This window comes from Muntiacus reevesi, chromosome 1 (genome assembly GCF_963930625.1).
Source record: "Muntiacus reevesi chromosome 1, mMunRee1.1, whole genome shotgun sequence".
In the NCBI taxonomy this organism is placed as follows: Eukaryota; Metazoa; Chordata; class Mammalia; order Artiodactyla; family Cervidae; genus Muntiacus; species Muntiacus reevesi.
Window position 1 is genome coordinate 199386323 of NC_089249.1, and position 21723 is coordinate 199408045.

Sequence of the window (21723 nt, forward strand, 5' to 3'; positions counted from 1 at the left end):
AGGGGCCAGACTGGGATCAGGGGGGCAATGTCCAGGTTGCACTGCCCCTCAGATGTGCAGACCACCTAGGCAGGCATTTTGTTGAAAACACAGAACTGCCCCCAACCCCGTAGGTCTGATGAGGGGCATGGGATTCTATTTCAAACCAGTCTCCAAGTGAGGGGCAGCAAAGGTGTGAGGAGACATCCACTGTGTCCTCGTCTTGACATCTACAGGCAAGATTCTCATTTCATAGGGTGTGGGTTCATTTCACAGGGCGTGGGTGTGACGAGGACTGAGCCCATGAAAGGAAACGTCCCTTCTGGGTCCTGGTCTTGCCGCCCTTGGTTTGGGGGTGCATCCGGTGGTGGTGGGAGGGTCAGCCAGTGGGACTGGGGCTCCAGCCTGAGGCACCAGTGCTGGGGGTCTCTGCACTGCCAGCCCAAGTGTCTTCCTGGGTGAAGGTCAGCCATGCCCCGTCCCCTTGGACCCTGTGTCCTTCGGCCTGTCCCTCCAGTGCCCCCAAGATTGTCATTGTCCAGGCTGTGTGCACCTCCTCTGGCACATCCCCAGAGATTGAAATGTCCCCATCTGACAGGGCTTAGGGGCTCAGGTGTGTCCCCCAGAAATACTGTACCGCAGTCCCCACCCGCCCCAGATGCCTCCCGCCTTCACACACCCAAGGACACAAGGCACCCAGGGCTAACCAGGGCTTGGCGCCCACAGACCCACTGTCCTCCCACTGCTGGGAGGGAACTGCCCATCCACCTTCCTGCAGGGACCCAGATCCTCCCTGACCCTCGCCATTTGACTTCAGGGATGGGAAAAGGTTTTTCATTGAGCCAACCCCTCGCTGCCCCCTCTCTCAGCAAACCGCACTCCCTGGACACAGTCAGGGGAAGGGGAATCTGAAACACAACTCCGTCACTCTCTGAGCAAACCTCTCCCCCGTGGGGAGGTGGGGGAAGGAAAGGAGGGGCTGGAAATAGGAGTAGGCACCCAGCCATGCACCCCTCAGGGGTCATGGTCCCTTCCCCCCATCCCTCCTCTGCTGCGGCCCCGCCCCTCCGGCCCTGGGGGGGGAGGGGGGGCTTCTTCCCGTGGGAATCTGAGCCTGGGAACAAGACGGCCTGGGTGTTGAACTAGGGAGTTTGTCAGAGGCTCTTCCCCCTCCCCAAGTTAGAATGAGAAAGAGATGAATACATGCTCTTTTCTGAATGAGCTAGCCTCACTGTGCTTCTGTAACTCACCATCAAAACGGCATGCGGGTCTGTACTGCAGGATTCCATTTCCGTGAAATGTCCAGAACAGGCAGAATCCACAGAGACACACGTGGGTGTGCGGTTACCAGGGGCTGGGATAGGGGCTGGGGGTGACTGCTCCTGAGGGCAGGGTTTCCTTTCGGGAGTGGGACAGGACGGTCTGGAATTAGATAGAGCTGATAGATACACAGCTCTGTGAATGGACTAAAGCCCACTGAACTATACACACTGAAATCGCAAATGTCATGGTGTGTGAATGTAGCTCAATAAGACTTAAAAAAATAAAAGGTGGGGAGACTTCCCTGGTGGTCCAGGGGTGAAGATTCTGCACTCCCACTGTGGGGGCACGAGTTCAAACCCCAGCTGGGGAACTAGGATCCCACATGCTGCAGGACGCGGCCAAATAAAAAATTTCTTTAAAAAAGTGACTGCCAGGGAGGGGGGATTGGGATGGCGAACACATGTAAATCCATGACTGATTCATGTCAATGTATGACAAAAACCACTACAATATTGTAAAGTAACTAGCCTCCAACTGATAAAAATAAATGGGAAAAAAAATAAGATAAAGAAAATAATAATAATAAAAAGTGACTGCCAGCGGCGTCCTGTTGCCAAGGGACCTTAAGGCAAGATACTTCTCCTGCCCAGATACCCTTTTGTCCTCTGCAAACTGGACACAGAAGCAGGTATGTGATCCTGACCTGTGCCTTTAGGAGAGGGATGGAAGGAGGGTCCCTGCTGGTCACCAGGTCCCTGAGCTGTGGTTTCAAGCAGGAACTGTCCGTGGTCGCTGACTCTGGGACTAAAGGATGAACCCACACCTTGCTCATTAATCACAAAGGGGGAACAGTGACTCTCTTGTGAGACACCCAGCAAATACATCGCCCTGAGCTCGGCAATGACACCCCCACTTCATTCCTGGTTCCTGTACCAGCGCCCCCTGGACCCCCACTCCTCTTCTCCCTTAAATTTTTTCTGGCCCTTCTGTAGGTCAAACACTGATTAAAATTATCAATAACTCTCAGAACTGAGGCTGAAATGTCAAAAGAAGCCAAGAATGTGTGTGTGTGTGTGTGTGTGTGTATGTGTTAGTCACTCAGTCGAGTCCAACTCTTTGCAGCCCCATGGACTATAGCCCACCAGGCTTCTCTATCCATGGAACTCTCCAGGCAAGACTACCGGAGTGAGTAGCCATACCATTCTCAAGGGGATCTTCCCGAACCAGGGATCGAACCCGGGTCTCCCACATTGCAGTCAGACTCTTTACCGTCTGAGCCACTCGGGAAGCCCCTGAACTGACGCTGAAATGTCCAAAGAAGCCCAGGACGTGTGTCCCCTGCAAAAGGACTGCACCACCAGTCTGCTCTGGTAACTGCCAGACGTGACCCATGGTGAGAAAGGGGAGAAAACAGAGGGCAGACTTTGGGGGGCTATGGACTTTTCCCAGAAAGAGCTGGAACAATAAGCACTTGAGGGTTTGTGGCCCCTGCAGTGAGAAAACAGCTGAGTGTGATTCACAGCTGGGTGGGTCTGGTTGTGGCCATGTGCCAATAAAACTTTATTTACAAAGACGGGCAATGGGCCAGACACAGTCAAGGACCACAGTTCTCTGGCATCTGGTTAAACACACTCCCTCCCGAGAGGCACCTATGAAGGCCTGTGATGGTATAAACATCTGCAGGGTGCCAGTAGATAAGCCATGGTACCTTCTGAGTACAGAATACTACACAGCGGAGGAAAGGAGCGTGGAGTGTAAGTGAGAGATACAAAAAAAGAGTTAATGCAAGAGAAGGACAGTACAATGATGTGTAGGCCACACACAAGCGAAGCTGAATATTGTGTACATATCCATAAACAAGACACTTTCTCCTTGTAAGGAAAGCTATGACAAATCTAGACAGCGTATTAAAAAGCAGAGGCATCACTTTGCCAACAAAGGTCCGTCTAGTTAAAGCTATGGTTTTTCTAGTAGTCATGTACAGGTGTGAGAGCTGGACCATAAAGAAGTCTGAATGCTGATGCTTTCGAACTGTGGTGCTGGAGAAGACTTTTGAGAGTCCTTTGGACTGCAAGGAGATCAAACCAGCCAATCCAAAAGGAAGTCAATCCTGAATATTCACTGGAAGGACTGATGCTGAAGCCAAAGCTCCAATAGTTTAGCCACCTGATATGAAGGGCCAACTCATTGGAAAAGACCCTGCTACTGGAAAAGATTAAAGGCAGAAGGAGAAGGGGACAACAGAGGATGAGATGGTTAGATAGCATCATTGATTCAACTCAATGGACATGAATTTGAGCAAACTCTGGGAGATAGTGGAGGACAGAGGAGGCTGGTGTGCTGCAATCCATGGGGTCACAGAGTCGGGATATGACTGAGTGACTAAACAACATAACCATAAACAGACACATAGATGTTTTTAAGAGTGAGAAAGTTACAGACAGTGGGAGATGCCTCTGTGCACAAAGAGGAGAGATCAAAGTGGTTTCACCAGATGCTTTTCCTGTTTTAGAGTCTTAAAACACAGACCCAGGGAAGAGATCAATGCCACTGGGGTCCCAGTAGGGGATGGCACCTTTGCCCAAATCGTTTGCTGCTGCCCAGGGTTGATGGGGACCTGGGCTCACTGGTGCTGAGGGAGCCCACAGAACAGGGTCATCTTCACAACTGTCCCCTGGGGGCCAGTGGCCTTGCTGCAGCCCTCCTCTCCTCTGCCCTTCCCTCCCCACAGCTTCCCATCACACTGACAGCAGGAAGCAAATGCCCACCAATTCCCCAGGGGCCTCTTGTGCCCCACCTCCTTCCTCTCTCCCCCTCCATCACTGCCCCACCCACAAGGCCCCCTCCTCACTGCTCCTGCAACTCACAAGGCCTGGTCCTGCCCCAGGGCCTTTGCATGGGCTGTGCAGTCTGCTTGGACCACCATCCTGGATTTCCATATGGCTGAGTCCCTCCTGTCACCCTGATTTCACTCAAAAGCCCCCTCATGTACACTGATGGGGGGGGGTTTATTTCTACTCCAGTGGGCCACAGGCCCCAGGGTCTCTGCTGGGCAGCTGTGTCTGTATGCCCAGCAGGGCACCTGGCACGTGGTGGGGAAATACTGGCTGACTCCACAGCTGGATGAGACTGATCTGCAGTGGCAGAACCAGAGGGCACCTGGGGACAAGGAGGCCACTGGGAGGGGTCGCGGATGGAAGCCAGGAGGAGTGCTGAGGGCTGTGCATACACCACACCTTCCATGTGGCAATGGCTCCGTGCGTGTCACATATGTGCATACGTGTGCACCTCTCACCACCTAATGTGCCTACGGAAATACTGTTTTTTACACGTGGATCTCATTTCCAGAATGTGACTTGGTGTACACCCATGCCACATACCCAGGGTGGACGTGATGGGGAGACACCAGCACATACATAACGGCAGCTGTGTCTGCCTGTCGGTGTTGTGGTTTTCATGTTTTTGGTTATAATGGGAACAGTTTCGTGGAAAAGGAAGAGGAAGTTAACAGCCTGTGTTGAAATAAGGGGAGGGGTTGGCTTCTCCCCTGAACCGTGGGGAGTTTCACCCGAGTCTGAGCTGGGGCCAGAGCCACCTTCCAGCCTCGGGGTAGTGGTGTGGGGGACATGAGGGTCTGCGAAAGGGCAACAGTGACATTGACCCTGCAGATGGGAGTCACTATGGAGACTTGAGCAGCCCTGTGGTCAGGCCCACACATGGTCCAGAAACAGCCTTCAAGCCCCTCTCTCTCTGGGTCCAGGGAACCCAGCCCCCTTCTCCCCTCATGTGTCCCCCACCTGGACAAGCACAGCCCCCTGACCCGCTGGGGGTACCCTCTCCCAGTCTGCCTTCCCCAAAGCTGCCACCAGAGGGCGCCCGTGAGCACCCGAGTCCAACTTCTCCTCTGCCCACAGCTCCCCCTAGGCTCCCCACTTCCCTGGGGTCAAGGATCTCACAGCCCTCTTTCTTGGTTGAAGCCGTGGAGTTCAAACCACACCCCCTGTACTGCCTACCTCCCCCAGGCTTCCTCTCCCTGCAGCACACGTCTCTGTACTCTGTTTTCTGCTCCCCAAAACCAAAGCCCCGGACGCAGGGACCCTGACACAAAGGCACTGAGAACGGTGTGGACAGGCAGAAGCCAACATGGACAGGCCCCAGATCAGGGGTCCCCCCAGTGGAGCCCAGGAAGCAGGCAATACCCTCAGGAGCTCCCAGGCCCAGAGCAGGGAGCCCGATGCTGGAACCCCAGTGTGGTGCTGCACCAGGCACCCCGATGACTGGCCAAGGCCTCCCCAAAGCCTGGGCTGGGGCTGCAGCTGGCCGGTGGGCTTGACCTTCATACAGCCATCACCCTTCCTCCCATATCGGGCTGAATGGTGTCCTTCCAAATTCACAACCATACAGAACTTCAGAACGTGTCCTTATGTGGAAACGGCGTCTGCAGGTGGAGAGTTGGCATGCAGGTTGGAGCAAGATGCGCCCTAAACCCAAAGACGGACGCGTGCTTATGAGACGTCAGAAGAGATGGCCATGCGACCCTGAGGCCAGGAGCCAGGAGATACACGGGACCCTGGCCCTCACTGCCTCCAGGGCTGGCGGATAATGGATCCCAGCTGTATTGTGGTACGCTCCCCACTCCCACCCCCCCCCCCCCCGATGGTCTATCAGCTCTGAGCTGGCTGTCACCTTCATGTCGTCATGGGGCAGGTGGTGGTCCCAGCTAGGGGCAGGAAGGATGCTGACTCTGCTCTTTATACAGGCATGAGGCTCCTCCCCAACCCCCCAAGAAATGCATACAACCCTCAGGGGGTCTGTCCAGACCCTGAGGCCCCAGCCCCGACAGGACACGCGACACTGTGGTTTGTTATGGCTTTATTTCTCATCGTCTGGCCGCATCCCACAAGCAGCCTGAGCTCCACCTAGTCAGTGGCCCTGACCATGTCCCCCGGGAAGGAAGGACACTCACTCGGCATCCCCAGCCGGTCCCTGGCTCACACATTCACACCCGGGGAAGGGTGGGCCACCAGCCCCACGTCGCCCTAGAAGGGGCTGGGCACTGGGTAAACAGTCTGGGGCAGACAGGCCACTGGACGGGGAGGGGCAAGGAACCTGCAGCCCCCATGCCTGCCAGATAGCCACCTGTTCCCTCCAGTGGGTGGTAGGGGGCTTCGGGAGGGAGCCAGCCCCCGGCCCCTATGAATTGGAAGGCTGGCAAGCTTTCCCTGGTGGCCAGTAGGCCCCTGAAGTCCCTCCTCCTGGACCCTGAGTCCCCAGCACTCGACAAGTCACTGATTATATTGCTAATGAATGGGTACACCTGGGTCTCCCTGAGGTCACTCCCAGCCCTGCTCGCCTCCCCCACCTCACCCCTTCCCAGGGGCTCAGGCCTGGACCTGCCCCCTCCAGGTCCCAGGAAGAGCTCCCCTGTGGTCACGTCCCCTCCGGGGATATGGGGGCACACGTTCCCCCTGAATGCGACCTCCTCCTTGCAGATGAGGAAACCGAGGCCCCGGGACAGGAGCAGAGGGGCTGCCTCCGCCCCCAGGGCTCCGCAGAACAGGCTGAGCAGGAGCCCCAAGGACTAGGAGAGGTGGGCGGGGCCTGGTGGGCGGGACTCCGGGGCAGGGGGCGGGGCAGAGGAACCCAGAGGCGGGGTGAGAGAGCAGACGGGGAGGGTGCCGGGTGTCCAGGGCGCCAGCTGCCCAGGGGCTTCAGGGAGTCTGGAGGCCGCCCCGAGCTGGCTCCCCTCAGCCGGGCTGGGGGGTGTGGAGGCGGAGCACAAGGCTGGGAGGGAGGGGCCGAATCCAGAGACCCAGACGCCCTGCGGTGCACTCTCCAGACAGGGTAGAAGGGAGAGCCCGGGTTACTGGAGCGCGGGGCGGGATGGCCGGGTGGGGGGGGCAGTCGGGGAATGCGGAGGGCAGCCTCGAGGTCAGAACAGAGCCAGCGTGGTGGAGGGCTGGGGGTTTGGTGGGTGGCCTGGCCCGACTTCCTTGGCCTGTGACTGCCAGGTCCAGGGTCAGCGTCTTAGGCAGGGGTGATGCCCAAGGCCACGCTGGACTCGTTTCCTCTTTCTTGACCATGGCTTACACCCCAGGGCCATGGGGCCAACTCCAGGGTGGGGGGCTCATCCACACATTTGTCCCCGAGTCTGTGACCTGGCCCCAGGCCTCCACCAACACTCCTCCAGGGGAGCGCAAAGGACAAAAAAGAGAAAGAAGCCCCCAAGTCCTCAAGAGCAACACAGAAAAGCTCTGTAATTCAGGGTTTCGGCCACCAAGGGGGAGGCCCTGCCCTCCAGGTGAGGCGGGGATGGCAGCCTGGTCACTGCGTCTTGGCCTTCAGCAGTCTCTGAACAGTTTTGTATAAGAGGTCGAAGTGCTGGGGGTGGTGGGAGGACTCCAATGAGACCAGGGGGAAAAGGGCCACCCGTTGGGCTCCCACAAGGACCCGCCTCCCGCCGACCCTTGCCTACCTGGACTGCCGTGTAGGCCATCCCGAGGTAGGCACCAATGCAGACGGCCAGGAGCAGGTCGAAGATGGCTGGCTTGACCCTGGGGAGGGGAGGGGGTGGCGGAGGCGGTCAGCTGGTTGCTCCCAGCTGTTCTGAGGACCCAGGCCCCTGGGCGGTGACTCAGGGTGCTCACCTGTAGGCATTCATCACCTGCTTCAGCTGGTCGTAGAAGACAAACTCGGGGTCCCTGGCAAGAGAGCACTTGCTCAGCGGGCTCACCCTGACATCAGAGCCACCCAAAGTCCCACTAGCCCAGGAACACAGCAGCAGGGAGGCCCCTAGGTATGTGTCTGCAGGGGGTTGCCACTGTCTCTCCTAAGGAAGGACGTCCTTTATTCTGAACTAACACCTCTTCTATGGCTTTCTGGGCCAACAACTCTCTAAGAACAAAGTGTGGTGACTGTGGAAATTCTCTGGTCTGGTTTCTATAGAGGGAGAATGATCAGAGCTGAGGACTCGGAACCCCCAGCTCCACAGCTGTGGGTCCACTGTGACCCTCAGTTTCTTCTTCTGTTCAAGAGCTCTGCCTCCCTGGAGTGGCACAAATTGGGAGGAAGATGGAAAACCAGTGAGTGGCACTGAGCTGTCTGTGGAGGAGGAGGGGTGTCTCCTGCCTGAGGGTCCCCCAGACACCCTTCCTCAGCCCTCATTCAGCCCAACCAGGGAACTTGGGAGCATCAAACAGAAAGAAGACAAAATCCAGGAGGCCTGCAGAGGGCAGGAGCATTCTGAGGGCAGAAGGGGGCCTGGGGTAGGAGTCGCCTGAGGCCCAGGGCACAGGTGGATCACAGAGGGTGGGCAGGGGTACAGGGCTGCCAGATAAAACACAGGGCTTCAGTTCTGTAAGGACTGAAGATAAAGATGACACGGGCTCTCAGTGTGTGTCCCAGACACCACGTGAGAGGTATTATGCTGGGATAGTTCGTCGTTCACCTGGAGCTCAGATTTAATAGGGCACCCGCACTGTTCACTCATCCTGTGACATTTCACCCTGAGTTTCCATTTGCTCCATCTGGTTCCAGGGTGTGGCAGGGAGACCCTGGAAGGGCCCTCTGCCAGCTGGTGGCAGGGGCTGCGCCTGGCCTCACCGCTTGTCGGCCTTGACGTGGTGCGGCTTGACCTCCTTCAGGTAGCGACTGAGGTAGTGCTCCAGCGTGCTGAGGAACGTGCCGTCCTTGTCCACTAGCTGGGCGGCCCGTGGCTGGGTGGTCAGCCAGTCCATCACCGAGTCCAGCTGTTCCTGCTGGATCTGCTGCGGGGATGCAACAGTGGTCACAGGACCCCCACACACTCCCACCATGCCCCCGAGCCCACCCACCCGCCGGCCGGGCCATTACCATCTGCTCCGTGAAGACTGGCATGTCCGGGGGCGTTCCCTGCAGAGAGAGGCAGGCCGGGGCTGAGTTCAGACCCGCTGGGGGCTGGGGGGCAGGGGGTGGCAGGGAGGGAGTGGCTCGCGGGTGGCCAGGGGCTCACCTTCTCTGTCAGGTTGTAGATGACGCGGGTCAGGGCCTCAGCGATGAGCCTTGTGTTTCGGGTAAGGGTTTTCGAGTCAACTCGAGACCTTCAAGGACAGATTTTATTTATTTACTTATTTTTACTTTATTTATTTATTTTAATTAGAGGTTAATTTCTTTACAATATTGTGGTGGTTTCTGCCATACATACATGTATGTCTGCCATACATCTGACATACATGAATCAGCCACGGCTGTACATGAGTTCCCCCCCCAATCCTAAACTCCCCTCCCGCCTCCCTTAGAGGGCAGATTTTAAAAACATACATATTTGAAAGTGGCATCAATCACCCAAAACCAAGAATGATCACATTCGTGTCTGATGATGAAAAGACAGAAAAAACAACAGCCTTCCCAGAGGATGGTCCCCCACCCCACCCCTCGGGCTCCTCTCTGGGTTAGGCCCACCCCCCACAGGGCTGCCCCGGGTGCCCAGCTGAGCCCTGAGGATGCCCGTGGGCCTCAGTGACCAGATGGCTCTGGGCCTCTGTGCTCCTCCAGAACCTGGGGGTATGGGGTTGGGGGCCAGGACATCTGCCTGCCTCCGCCGGCTGCTGAGGGCAGAGCTGAGGTAACGCCCTGTGGAGGGGCTACGGTGTCCCCCACACCCACGGCCGCCCAAACTCCAGAATGGGACCCGAGCTGGCAGCAGGGTGTCTGCAGACGCAACTGGTTAATATGCGGTTACAGTGGAGCAGGAGGTCCCGAAGTCCATGGCTCTGTCCTCATAAGGAGGGGAGCCTGGACACAGGCACAGGGAGGGGACCCATGACGACGGAAACGAGGACGGCATCACAGCCACAAGTCCAGGGTCAGCGAGGGCTGAGGCCACACAGGACCAGAGGGGAGCGTCGGAGGCGACACATCCCGACCCGAGTGGGTGTGGGGTGCAGGTTGCCGGGGAGGCAGGGTGAGGTGGCGGCCACTGGCTCCCCCAGCACTCCGCCCAATCAATTCTTCCCTCTCTTCTCCTGGCTCATGCCCCTCGGTTCTGGCGCCACCTCCTCCAGGAAGCCTGACGGGCCCCGACTGGCTCAATCTGATGGGGGTGGGGGGGCTCTCACCTCACGTCCATGATGCTGCTGCGCTGGCCATCACGGTGGCTCTCCAGGTGGGACAGGGTGAAGGCGGGCAGCCGGCGGATGGCGAAGCGCTCATGCTCCCAGGCCAGGATATCCTCAGCCAGGTTGATCTTCTTGTGCACCATGGAGAACCGCACCTCAGGGAACTGGTGGGCGGCCACCTGCAAGGGGAGCTATCAGGCTCTGCCTGGTGCCCATGTGCCATGCCCTGGCTTCACCGGCCTCCGTACAGGTGGCCCCTGCTGCCCGATGGATCCCCAGTCCCTCCCTGAACCTCCTGCTTCTGGAACCTGGGGAGAAGCCCACCTGTCCCCCAGAAACCCAACTGAGGTCCCAGGGTTCACACGAGCAGCTCCCATGTCCCCACTCAGCCTTCACGGGGCACCTACCGTCTCGAGCTCCCGCAGGAAGGCATGCTGCAGCGTCCCCTCCCTGGGCGGCTTGGACACGTGCAGGTGGAGGCTGTCCCCCCGGCCCACAGTGTCCAGGCAGAGGACGAAGGCCACATTGTCCTGGAGCAGGCTGGAATCTGCAAACAGTGAGGGCTGGTGGGCGGGGAGGTATGGGGGAGTACCGGGGGCCCAGACCCCACCCTGGCCGCAGGGGCCGCTCACCTGTGTGGTCCAGGTTGTCTTCCAGCCAGCGCTTGGTGCCCTGGTAGTTAAACTTCCCTCCTCCGGAAGCAAAGAACAGGAGGTTGTACCTGGCAGGGAGGAGTGGGGCCACAGAGTTGACAGGTGGGAGTCCAGGCTCCCGACGAGGGGGTGGTCTCCCCACCAAGTACCAAATCCCACCCTGTCCTGGCACTGCTGACATCGGGCATCCTGAGCACTGCGGGCGCTGGGCACATCCCTGGCCCCCACAAGTGAGTGCCAGGAGCCCCCCAGTCCTGACAACCACAGACATTCCAACATCACCCAGTGTCTCCAGGGTGAGAAGGGAGGCTCCAGAGACCTCTCTGAGCTCTCAACCAGGAGAGACTGGGTGGACCAACCAGGAAACAGGAAGTGATGGGAACTCAGCACCACCTCCCTGAGCAGGAGTGAAGCCAGGGGGGTGGTGAAGGACCATGTAACTGGGCCCCCACCCCAGCTGTACCCACCTCACCACAACCACGGCAGTCCTTATAAAAGAAACACAGCAAGTGCGGCCCTGCCAACACCTTGATCTCAACGCCTGCCCACCACCACCCCACCACCGCCCCACCCCCACCCCCCGGCCCCACAAGGAACGTGAGCACAGTGCTTCTCAAGCCATCTGCGTGAGAGCAGGTGTGTGGCCTGGAATGTGAAGTTTGGGGAGACCCGCTAGCTACCAGGGCCCTGCTCTCCTGGGGCACCGTGCTGTGTCACCGTGCTGTGTGGACAAGTGCCCCCGCAAGAGACCTTTGCAGGGGTTTCTGTTTCTTGCATCTGGAAGCAGCCCAGCCCCTAGTGGGATTCCTGGGGAGGGGGTAGGTGGGTGGGCCTGGAGGGGCGGGGCCTGACTGAACTGACTCTGAGATCCCGGGTCGGGCCCGCCCCCTGGCCCTGTCACTCACGCGGCGTGGGTGCGCTTGTAGGTGTACAGCCTGGAGAAGAGGCGGGCGAGCTCCAGCAGCACCGAGATACCACTCCCGTTGGAGTCCGCGCCGTGCGACAGCCACTGCAGGCAGGAAGAAAGGGCATGCTCAGCCCACTTCTGCGCGCAGCACCACCCACCTCCACCCGGCCTGGGGCCCACTCTGAACCCCACCCCCACAATCTTACCTTCAGGCCTCCTTTCCAGTTCAGCTGGGATCGCCTCCTCTCCCGCGCTAGACCCCAGCTCTGCCCAAACCCGACTGATGCCCCCTTGGCGTGGCCCAACCCCCACACACGTAGAAAGCTCTCCCAACCCTGCTACCCTGCAGCCTGAAGCTAGAGCCCCCAACTGGGCGGGGAGGACGTGGACATACCGGGGCCACCCCAAAGGCATCGTAGTGGGCCACGATGACGATGGTGGGCAGGTCCTCTCCACCCAGCCCAGTCAGCCGCCCCTGTAGAGACATGGGTGTGAAGGGCCTGCCCATAGGAAACAACAGCCACCCTCACCTCAGGGGGCAGGGTTCTAGGCTCTGCCAGCTACAGCGTGGGCACCAGTGGACCAGTGGACATGGTCACTTTCCAGTAAAACTTTATGTACAGAAACAGGTGGACCAGACTCTGCTGGGGGCCAAGGTGCCAGCTCTGCTTCTCCACCCAGAAACCAGGCCTACCCTTCAAGGGCTGAGCTCTGCTGATGGAGACCCCGCCCATAGGGACAGCACAGGAAGAGCCCAGGAGTCAGCGTCCTCTTGTGTAAACCGGCCCTCCGTCAAATGCAACAAGGAGCAGTTGGGAAGACAGCCTGTCCAGAGCACTGCCTGAGGGCATCAGGCGCTAAGGCCCTGCAGCCTTTACTCTCTGGATGGAGGGCTGCCCTGCAAGGAGACAGTGGAGGCCTCCTTGTGCAAGAAGTGGGAACAAAATTGCTCAGAGCTTTTTTCTGGGGGGAGCAGTGATAAAACCCCACGTTTGTCCGTGGAGAGAATGGAAGTGGGGGAGGACTTGGGAGCTTGCTCTGGCTTGGACGCCTCCTGATGGGAGATGGGTGTCTGAACTTTTCTGCACTCTGCTTTAACTGCTGCCCCAAGCTCTCCTCTCTCCCAGCTCAGCGAATGTTCCATGAAGGGAAGGGGGTAGCCACTCCTGGAGGCAGGGGTCGGGGAAGCCGGAGGAGCTGGAGGAGCCCCACCTCCCCAGAGGTGGCGACTTGATCCCCTCGCCCAAGAAGAGGCCCCTCCAGTGGGGACAGGCAGTTAGGCGCCAGGCACTTACCTCCACACTGGTGATGAGCCAGTCACTCACGGCCTTGCTCTGGACCCCGCTGGTGACCATCTGGAAGCCGTTGGCGGTGGCGGTGTGGAGCAGCACTGGATACAGGGCCAGGGAGGGTCAGCCTGAGCCCCGTGACTGCCCTGCAGCAGCTGGGGGGGCGGGGGGGTGTCCCAGACCAGAACCTGGGTCCTCGTTACCCCAGACTCTAAGTGTTCGGTCTGAGCAAAAGCGGGACTGATCGCATGGATAGAACACAACACGATAACTGGACATGGGAAAGAATCTGGGCATCCAGGACAAGGACTGGTGAAACAGTCTCCTGGTTCCCATGCGGGAGCCATGTGTGCCCTCGTTCTGCCCCATCTGGGCCCCTTCCTAAATCACAGAGGGGTGCACACTGCCTCTGACCTAGCTTTCCAAGGATCACTTGAGCAGGGATGCCAAAACAGGAGTTTCCCATCAGACAGCTCATGACCCTCCAGCCCAGCCCCAAAAGCTGAGACGGTGTGAGAACCCAAAGATTCATAAAAAGGCAAGTTTTCTTATCTCCAGGACCGGGAGAGGGTGTGAGCTAACGGTTCACTTCACCTGGGGGCAGGGGCTGCTTAAAACACCCAGGAGCTCACCCTGCCTCAAATCCTTCTGTTCTTTACACATTTAAACGTTTAAAAACACAACTGTAGAGATTCCCTGGTGGCTCACTGGTAATGCATACACCCGCCAGCGCAAAGGACGAGGGTTCGACCCCTGGTCGGGGAAGATTCCTCCCTGCAGGTGGCGACTGGGAAGATGCGATCTATGATGACCGGTGCCCCCACGGTTTAAGCACGTGTTGGCTTGGAAAGGTAGGGGGGGGAGGGGGGGGGAGGCAGAAACAGCACAGCGCAGCCTATCCACGCGCTCCCCACCCTGTAGCAACCCCCACCAGCCCACCTTCGGCGGCAGAGGCGGAGCCCTGGGAGGCGGAGGCGGCCTGCGTCTGCTCGTAGATGGACAGCAAGGCATCGTCCTCTACGGCGAAGTACACGGGAACGATGGTCTCCATGGCCAGCATCTCGGGCTCAATCTCCATGAATTGCTGAGCAAGAAGCACGCGTTCGGTTTGCGGTGTGCGGGGGGAGGGGGGCGCGGGGGGAGGGGATCCGGAGGGAGAGAGGGAACCCCGGGGCGAGGCGGGGCTCACCCGGACGACGTCCTGCGGCACAGCAGCCATGGTCCGCGGTAGGATGATGATCACAGCGCCGGCAGACTGGCGCAGGGCACGCTGGTAGCGCTCGTACGAGAAGTCCAGCAGCCGCACGAGCACGCAGCGCCGGCTCAGCACGTCCGCGTCGATGGTGCGCGCCTCTGTGTTGAGCACCGCGTTCCGCGTGCCTGTGGGGACGCGACCCTGAGTGGGGCGCTGGACCCCTGCGGTCCGCCAGCCACCGCCCGGGGACTCGCGGGGCCTTCCAAGAACCTTCTCCCTGGGTCAACCTCCCCTCCACACCCACATTCCTAGACCCTAGCGGCTGTCTGCTCTCGCACTCGCCTCTCCGCACCATACCCCGTGCTGCAGTCATCCCCCAGAAAGTGATGTCTCTGTTCGCTCAGCCACCCGGCAATCATGTACGGGATGCCCGCTGGGCCGGGCAATGTGTCCCCACCCCACCCCGTGTCCCTGAAGCAGCTCAGGGGGTTGGTGCTCTCAACCCACCCGACAGAGGCAGCCAGGGTCCCCCCAAGCCACCCGCCCCCACTGCCAGGCAAGACCGTCAGCAAGAGTACTGGGACTGGAACTCAGTTGGTCTTGCTCCCCGAGCCCTTCACCACTGGGTTCCCCGTGGCTCCAGGAGCTGCAAGGCTGACAAGTGTCAGCTGAGCAAACCCAATCCCCAGCCTCCTGCCCCGCCCAGATTGTTCGGAGATGCCCTGCAGAGTCCCCCCAGTACCCACTCCACTCCAGGGTCCAGACACCAGCAGGGGGAGCCCCTGACCTAGGGGGCTACACCTCCTCACCCCCCAGGTTCCCAACCCAATATCCTGGGGAAAACCCAAACCCTGCCCTCTCCAGGCCAACACCACCCCCACCCTGCAACTAGCCTGGGGGTTCCAGGGGCACCGACCTTGTTCACTGCAGTGTGAACCCAGCATCACCTAGCAACTACCAGCCTAGCGCGCTTAGGACATGGAATGCATGAACAAATGCTTGGTCTCCCCAAGGCCCCTCAGGAGGGCAAGCACCAGGGTTTATCCACCTTCTTCCACAGTCAGGGCCACACTGTAGCCTGTGGGCCATGCTGGACGCTGTAGGGTGTAGGGCAGCCTCCCTGGCCCCACACCCGTGTTGCCAGGAACCCTCTAGATATGGTAATCACAGACAACCTCAGACATGGCCCCGTGTCCCCTGGGAGCAGGGCCACCCAGATTTGTCTCAAGAAAGATCCAGAGAATCAGGTAGGAAGTGAGAAGCTGCCTCCTGGCATGGACCCTGCCTTGCTCACAAGCTTATTCCAGGCAACTGACTTCTTCCCACCAGAGTGGAAGGGGCAGGCTGTAACCAGGATTGTGCAGCCAAAGTGAAAGTCGCTCAGTCCTATCTGACTCTGCGACCCCATGGACTGTGGCCCACCAAGCTCCTCTGTCCATGGGATTTCCCAGGCAAGAATACTGGAGTGGGTTGCCATTTTCTCCTCCAGGGCATCTTCCCAAACCAGGGATTGAACCCAGGTTTCCTGCGTCACAGGCAGATCCTTTACTGTCTGAGCCACCAGAGAAGCCCACTGTTCCAAGGCTGGTGGGTCCCCTCACACACGTCACCGCTGCCCTGAGAGCTGGAGGGGCAAGAGGCAGGGCAGACATCTGATGCGGCACGTGGACTCCCGTGGTTGCACAGCCTGGGTGCACGGTCCTCGGGGCCCTCTGTCCTCCCTGGACTGAGGGGAGGCGGGGCTCGGGCAGGCCCCCTCAACTGCCGGGGCCACTAGCACTCAGCAGGATGCTGCCGAAACTCCAGATTCTTCGGTCAGACCTCCCAGATGACAAAGGCACACAGTGCCCAAAATGTCTCACAGGCCCTGGCTGAGCTGGGATGCACAAAGCAAGCACACTAATCCTCCTACACCCCAGCCCCTCACAGCAAGTGTCAAGGCAACAATGCAGACAAACAGGTCTGTTTCCCCACGGGAGCCGGACCATGCTGCCTGGAGAACGAGGTAGCCGGGCAAGGTGACATGGTGTCCTTGGGGACACACCAGGCCCCCATGAAGCCTCAGGCTCAGATGGGGGCAGGGCCCCCCCCCCCACTGCTTTGCAGGAATGCACTGGCCAGCAGGAGAGGGGTTGCTTTCTACAGCTCATCCTGAAGGCCAGTCCGGGGGAGGGAACCGGCAGGACACAGAAGGGATGGCGTCCCAGGTGGAAAGAGCAGGGCCGTCTCAGGGGCAGGGGCCAGTGACCAAGGGAGCCGGGCCATGCGCCCCAGGTTGGGGCCTCCATGCCTCTCCCCACCGCTCCGGGGCCCCTCTTCTGCTTTAGGGTGACATGGGAGCCCCCGAGGGCCTGGTAGGGGAGGGCGGCAGAGACCTCAGGAGCCCTTGAAACTCTGAAAGGGCGGGTGGGCCCCTCCCCCATGCCCCACCTGTCCCAGCCGCAGCCTCCCGGGGGGCCCGCAGCCTCCCGGGGGTGGCTCAGATGTCACCTCAGGGTGGGGACACACGGGGCCGCCTGTGGAGCCTACTGTGGCCCGCTTTCCAGGAGGAGGAGGATGGCCAGAGAACGGAAGGAGGGGGTGAGAGCGGGGTCAGGCAGACACCAGCCCCCAAGTGCCCCCTCAGAGGCCAAGCACCCCAAGAGCAGAGACCGCCTTGGCTGGCGCGAGGCTGAAGTCTGCGAGGCCTGTTGCCCCTGCGTCACGACAGGCTCTGGACACCTGGATGGGCAGTTGCAGATCCCCACGATGGGACCAGACCTGAATGGAGGTTGCAGACTTTGCAATCGAAGGCCAGTCCTCTCTCCCTACAGTAGCACTAGTCTTTTGCAGTGCAAAGCCGACTGTAGGCGTGGCAGAGTGCCAATAAAACTTTATTTACAACCAGGGCCGGAGTGCCCGTCCTGGTGCCTGGAGTGGGTGCCCACGTCCCCGCCTACCAGGGCCATTTCTGCAGGGGACCAAGTGGGATGGGCATGAGCGGCCCAGCCCAGGGAGGCCGGAGTCCGTTGTGAGAGGGCGGGGAGGCAGGCCACACCCAGGGCCCAGCTCACCCCAGCTCAAAGAGCACACACCTCTCCTGCCCGGCTGCCGGGCTGCCGGTTTCTCAAGAGGTGCGGAGAGCGGACAGGAAGTTGGGAAACCAGGTTCAAAGCAAGGGCATGCGCGATGCTGGGGACACTGCAATCAGTGATGACCCAGCAGAGCAGCTCTCAAGATTCTCCACCACTGGGAGGGAGCTGGGGTTCCCTGCTCCACTGGACTATCGCACCAGCATCTCCCCAGTGGCGGGTGCCCCGCATCCCTGCCAACGGGGGACACTGCTGGGTGGGACCAGGGTGGGGGTGTAGATGTGTGAGCCAAGCTGGGTGGGCGCCCCGCCACGCCCCTCTGCTCATCCCGGAGCCCACTCAGTGTCTGGCAAAGATGGGGGCCAGGAAGGAGGGTGTGTGGGGTGAGGGAGTCACAGGGTCAGAAAAAAGAATAGCAAGGAGTCAAGGACTGGGGGCAAAGGACTGAGAGAGAGGAGGGGAGGAGGACAGGGAGAAAGTACTGAAGGTTCCAAGGGCCCACGTGGAGGACGAGTGTCAGGAAGTGCCTGTCTGGGCAAGGACAGGGGGCCATATCAGCAAGCAGGCCAGCGCTGAACAGGCAGTAGGAGACACGGGGCATCCACGCGGCCAGATTACAGCTGCCCAAGGGGCCAGAGCAGAGCTGGGTGTGCTAGGAGAGCTCGCAGCAAGGCTCCCAGTGTGAGCCAGGACAGGGGAGTGACATAGTGAGGGACGGACCGGCGAGTTGATCTGGAGAGAGCTAGGATCCAGCCAATGGGATGGCGGGATCCTCCAGACCGGGCAGAGCTGCTAGTCACACGTGGCTATTCAGAATTATGATGATGAAACACCAAAAGTCATCCCAAAGGGCCACCTGTGACACCACTGGCATAGACCCTCTTCCCAGGGGGATGCCAACAACACATATAAACTGCCCACTCCTTAGGGGCTCCTGGCCTACCACCCCACTGGTGAGGAGGCTGGGGTCTGCAGCCAACACTGTAACTCTGAGTTCTCCCCCTTGGCACTGCTGACAATCTGGCCCAGATAATTTTCTGAGTGAGACTGTCCCAGGCACGGTGAGGTGTGGGGCAGCACCCCTGGCCTGGCCCCACTAAATGCCAGGAGGCTGTCAATCATGACAACCCAAAGTCATCACTCAGGGACCCATGCATTGACAAACGCTGCACTAAACAGAAATGATGTAACTCTGGGATGAGATGGGGTCTGAGGGGGATGTCTCCAGACACTGGGGCTCCCCGAGGACCTGGCGGTGGCGAGGGGTCCAGGGGACTCAGGTTGGCCCTGACGTTCCAACAAGAGAGGTCAGTCCAAGAGAACCAGGGCTCAGAGATGAGGGGACCGGGGGACTGGGGAGGGGAAGCCCTCATGGGGTGGACGGGCCTTAGATACCAAGTTGGGGGAGAAACCAGAGGCCAAAAGGTTCTGGAACACCAGCTACATAAAGGCCGGGAAAAGAGAGGGCACTTTCAAAAGATTTTAACAGATGAGGGGGCAGGGCTGGAGAACAGAAGCAAGGCAGGATCCAGGCCTGGAGGCCTGAAATCCTGGGGAGAAGGAGCAGCAGGAGGGCTGAGGGGTGGGTACGCTCCCAAGCAGGGAGCAGTACATGGGATTTCAGGAGCACAAAGGCAGGATAATTTCTGAGGAACCTAATTCATGAGCTGGGACCAGGGAGTAGGGAAGGCCTTGACATAAAGACAGGCTGGGGTGAGCAATCAGAGCTCTGAGCCCTTAAGCAGGGCAGAATGTGAGCACTAGATAAAGCGCACCGGGGTGCTGAAGGGCTGTGCAGGGTTGTCTAGCTTAGCCTGGAAGAACGGCGCTGAGAGACTCCACTCCAAATCAAGGAGGCCCAAGGCTGGTGTTCTGCTCCAGCTGGGGATTGGGGAGAGACAGGGGACCCAGGTCAAGAGCAGCGACAGTGTCGCCTGAGGCTGGGAGTTCTGCGTTCTGGAGCAGGTAGCCCTTGTCGGGGACGGGGCCAGAGGGCTGTGGGAGCCAGCGCGGTGGGTCCCCAGGATACTGGACACAGAGAGCTAGGGGCCCAGCAGCGGTTCAGGTATCCAGGCTCGGACTTGCCTGGAGCTCCGGTAAAGGGTCTGGTGGCCCAAGTGAGGTCTGCAAGCTTAACTCCTGCTGGACGTGTGGGAGAGGCAGGTCCTGAGATCCAGGGAGCAGAGACCGAACCACGGGAAGGGGCATCCCGGCCGGCATAGGCCGGGGCCCTAGGGAGGCGGGAGGCTGGGCGGGAGGTCAGGGCCCCAGCCGGGAGGCTGAGCCGGAGGAGACCAAGAGCCCAGGAGAAGAGCCGGGCCCAGGGGGAAGGCCAGGGGCCCGGGTCCACGCACCGTAGGGTTGCCCCTGCAGGTCGTACTGCTGCATGCGGTACACGGTGAACTCATGCGCCGCATCGGCGGCGGGCAGCGGCGGTGCGACGAGCAGCAGCACCGCGGGCAGGAAGACGATGAAGCCGAGAGGCAAGCACGACGCCTTCAGCATATTCTCCAGCACCTCGCCCGCTTCCTCCAGCATCCTGGCCTGCGGCGGGGCCGCGCGGGGCGGCGGCGGCGTCGGGACGGCGGTGGCGGTGGCTCCCGCGGACTCACTTCGGCATGGGTAGGCGCCGGGGTCCTGCGGGCGCCGCGTCGGGCAGCCCGCGCCCGCCCGGGGTCCTGCCGGCACCGCCGAGGGCCGCCCGTCCGACGCGCTGCCTACTGGGAGTTGTAGTCTTTCCGGCTCTCGGAGCCACATGGGAGTTGTGGGCCCATTCTGTTACTCCCTAATAAAGCTGTGGTGGACTGTCGGCTAAAGTTCCGCTTAAACTCCAAGTGAGAAAATACGGAGACTTTAAAACAAACTATTAGCAGTGTAACTTATTGAAACCCTGTTTTTGCCGTGGGAGAAAGGCGAGGGACGAGAGGAAAAGAGGTTGTACAGGAGGTGACCTTGCGACCCGGAAGAAAGTTAGAAATAAGGAAGAGAGGGGCGGACCTGTTGCGCTAGGACTCCTGGAAATTGTAGTCTCGAGCAAGCACAAGGGCTCATGGGAGCTGAAGTCTTCCTGGCAGATGTCTGGGAAAAAACACTTAAAACTCCCAAAGAATATAGATGTTAAATTGCCTGAGGGCAAAGATTTGTGTTTGCTTTGTGCACTGATGTATTCCTCGGAACTTGACCCAAGGCCTGGCACACAACGGGTGGGTTATATAATTTTTGGATAAATGAATGAAAGAAGAATCAAAAAATCATGACAGGTTCCTAAAAGGGAATGTCGCAGTGGATTATGGGACTTGTAGTCTGCAACCTGGCGTTGTGCTGGGGTTGATGATATAATTATTTATACTTAGGCTTAATTATATTCGGGGCATATTCATAGTAAAAAAGTTACTCGTTGATAATCAGAAATTCAAATTCTACTGAGTGTCTTAAATTAATATTTTCTAATCTGCCCACCCTAAGAACCCAATTGTCCCTGGGTCAGAGGCCTTAAGGGTCATCAGTAACTCATACCCTCCGTACGGATGAGAAGGCTGAGGCCACAGGGTGCAGAACACAATGACCCTAGCCCCTAGGCTCTGGTACTGTTGCCTAAGGAGTTGAGCCTCCCTTCTGTCCCAAGTGAGAGGAGGCAGTTGTGTTGACTAATAACATGAGTTCAAGTCCCAGCTCCTCCACTTCCCAGCTATGTGACCTTGGGCAAATCTTTTCACCTCTCTGAGCCTCCATTTCCTCAACTGCCTGCTGAATATGATGATAAATAATCAAACACTCTTCCCAGGCTACTCAGGGGTGTGTGAGGATTCAGTAAGATAGTTCATGTGAATGCACTTTGAAAGGCATACATGAAGTGCTCAATAAATGCGGGTATTATGAGAATGCACCAAGCTCATGCAGCCTTGGAGCTGCTGCATCTTCTCTTCCTGCATAACCCTCACAGACCCCTCCTGCTTTCTGCATGGGTAGTTCCTTACCAAAAATAACGGACGCTTAGTTTGGTGCTTGTCACCCACGCCAAACTGTGACCTTTGTGCAAGCAGGTGCCAGGTTGTTCACAGCTGCAACCCCAGTGCCCAGAATAGAGCCTGACACACAGTCATTAAGTGAATGAGTGAGTGAATAAATGAGTCATGAACACCCTAACACACCAGCCCATCCTTCCCAGCTATGTCACCTGCTTCTGGCCATCCCCAGGTCTCTCCGGGCGGGGTGGGGGTGGGGGGTCCCAGGCTGGAGGAGTCAAGAGTGGCTTGGCAGGGTAGGGAGAG

The 21723-nt window shown here is 59.0% G+C and overlaps 1 protein-coding gene across 2 annotated transcripts; it reads right to left on the bottom strand.

Annotated features, from left to right (window-relative positions):
* Positions 1-7476: 7476 nt before the first annotated feature.
* NCLN (nicalin) lies at positions 7477-20118 on the bottom strand. Of its 2 annotated transcripts, none has more exons than XM_065918077.1 (15): positions 19807-20118; positions 14376-14566; positions 14126-14270; positions 13193-13287; positions 12292-12372; positions 11896-11999; positions 10970-11058; positions 10745-10884; positions 10338-10516; positions 9233-9320; positions 9094-9132; positions 8845-9005; positions 7890-7943; positions 7718-7796; positions 7477-7623 (listed from the first exon to the last, which is right to left on the bottom strand). In XM_065918077.1, exons 1-15 carry the CDS (start codon positions 19988-19990, stop codon positions 7567-7569), a joined length of 1686 nt encoding a protein of 561 aa, XP_065774149.1. In that variant the 5' UTR covers positions 19991-20118; the 3' UTR covers positions 7477-7566. The 2 variants fall into 2 exon arrangements, with proteins under 2 accessions (XP_065774149.1, XP_065774148.1); XM_065918076.1 differs by having other exon boundaries at positions 8845-9008.
* Between the last annotated feature and the right edge of the window lie 1605 nt (positions 20119-21723).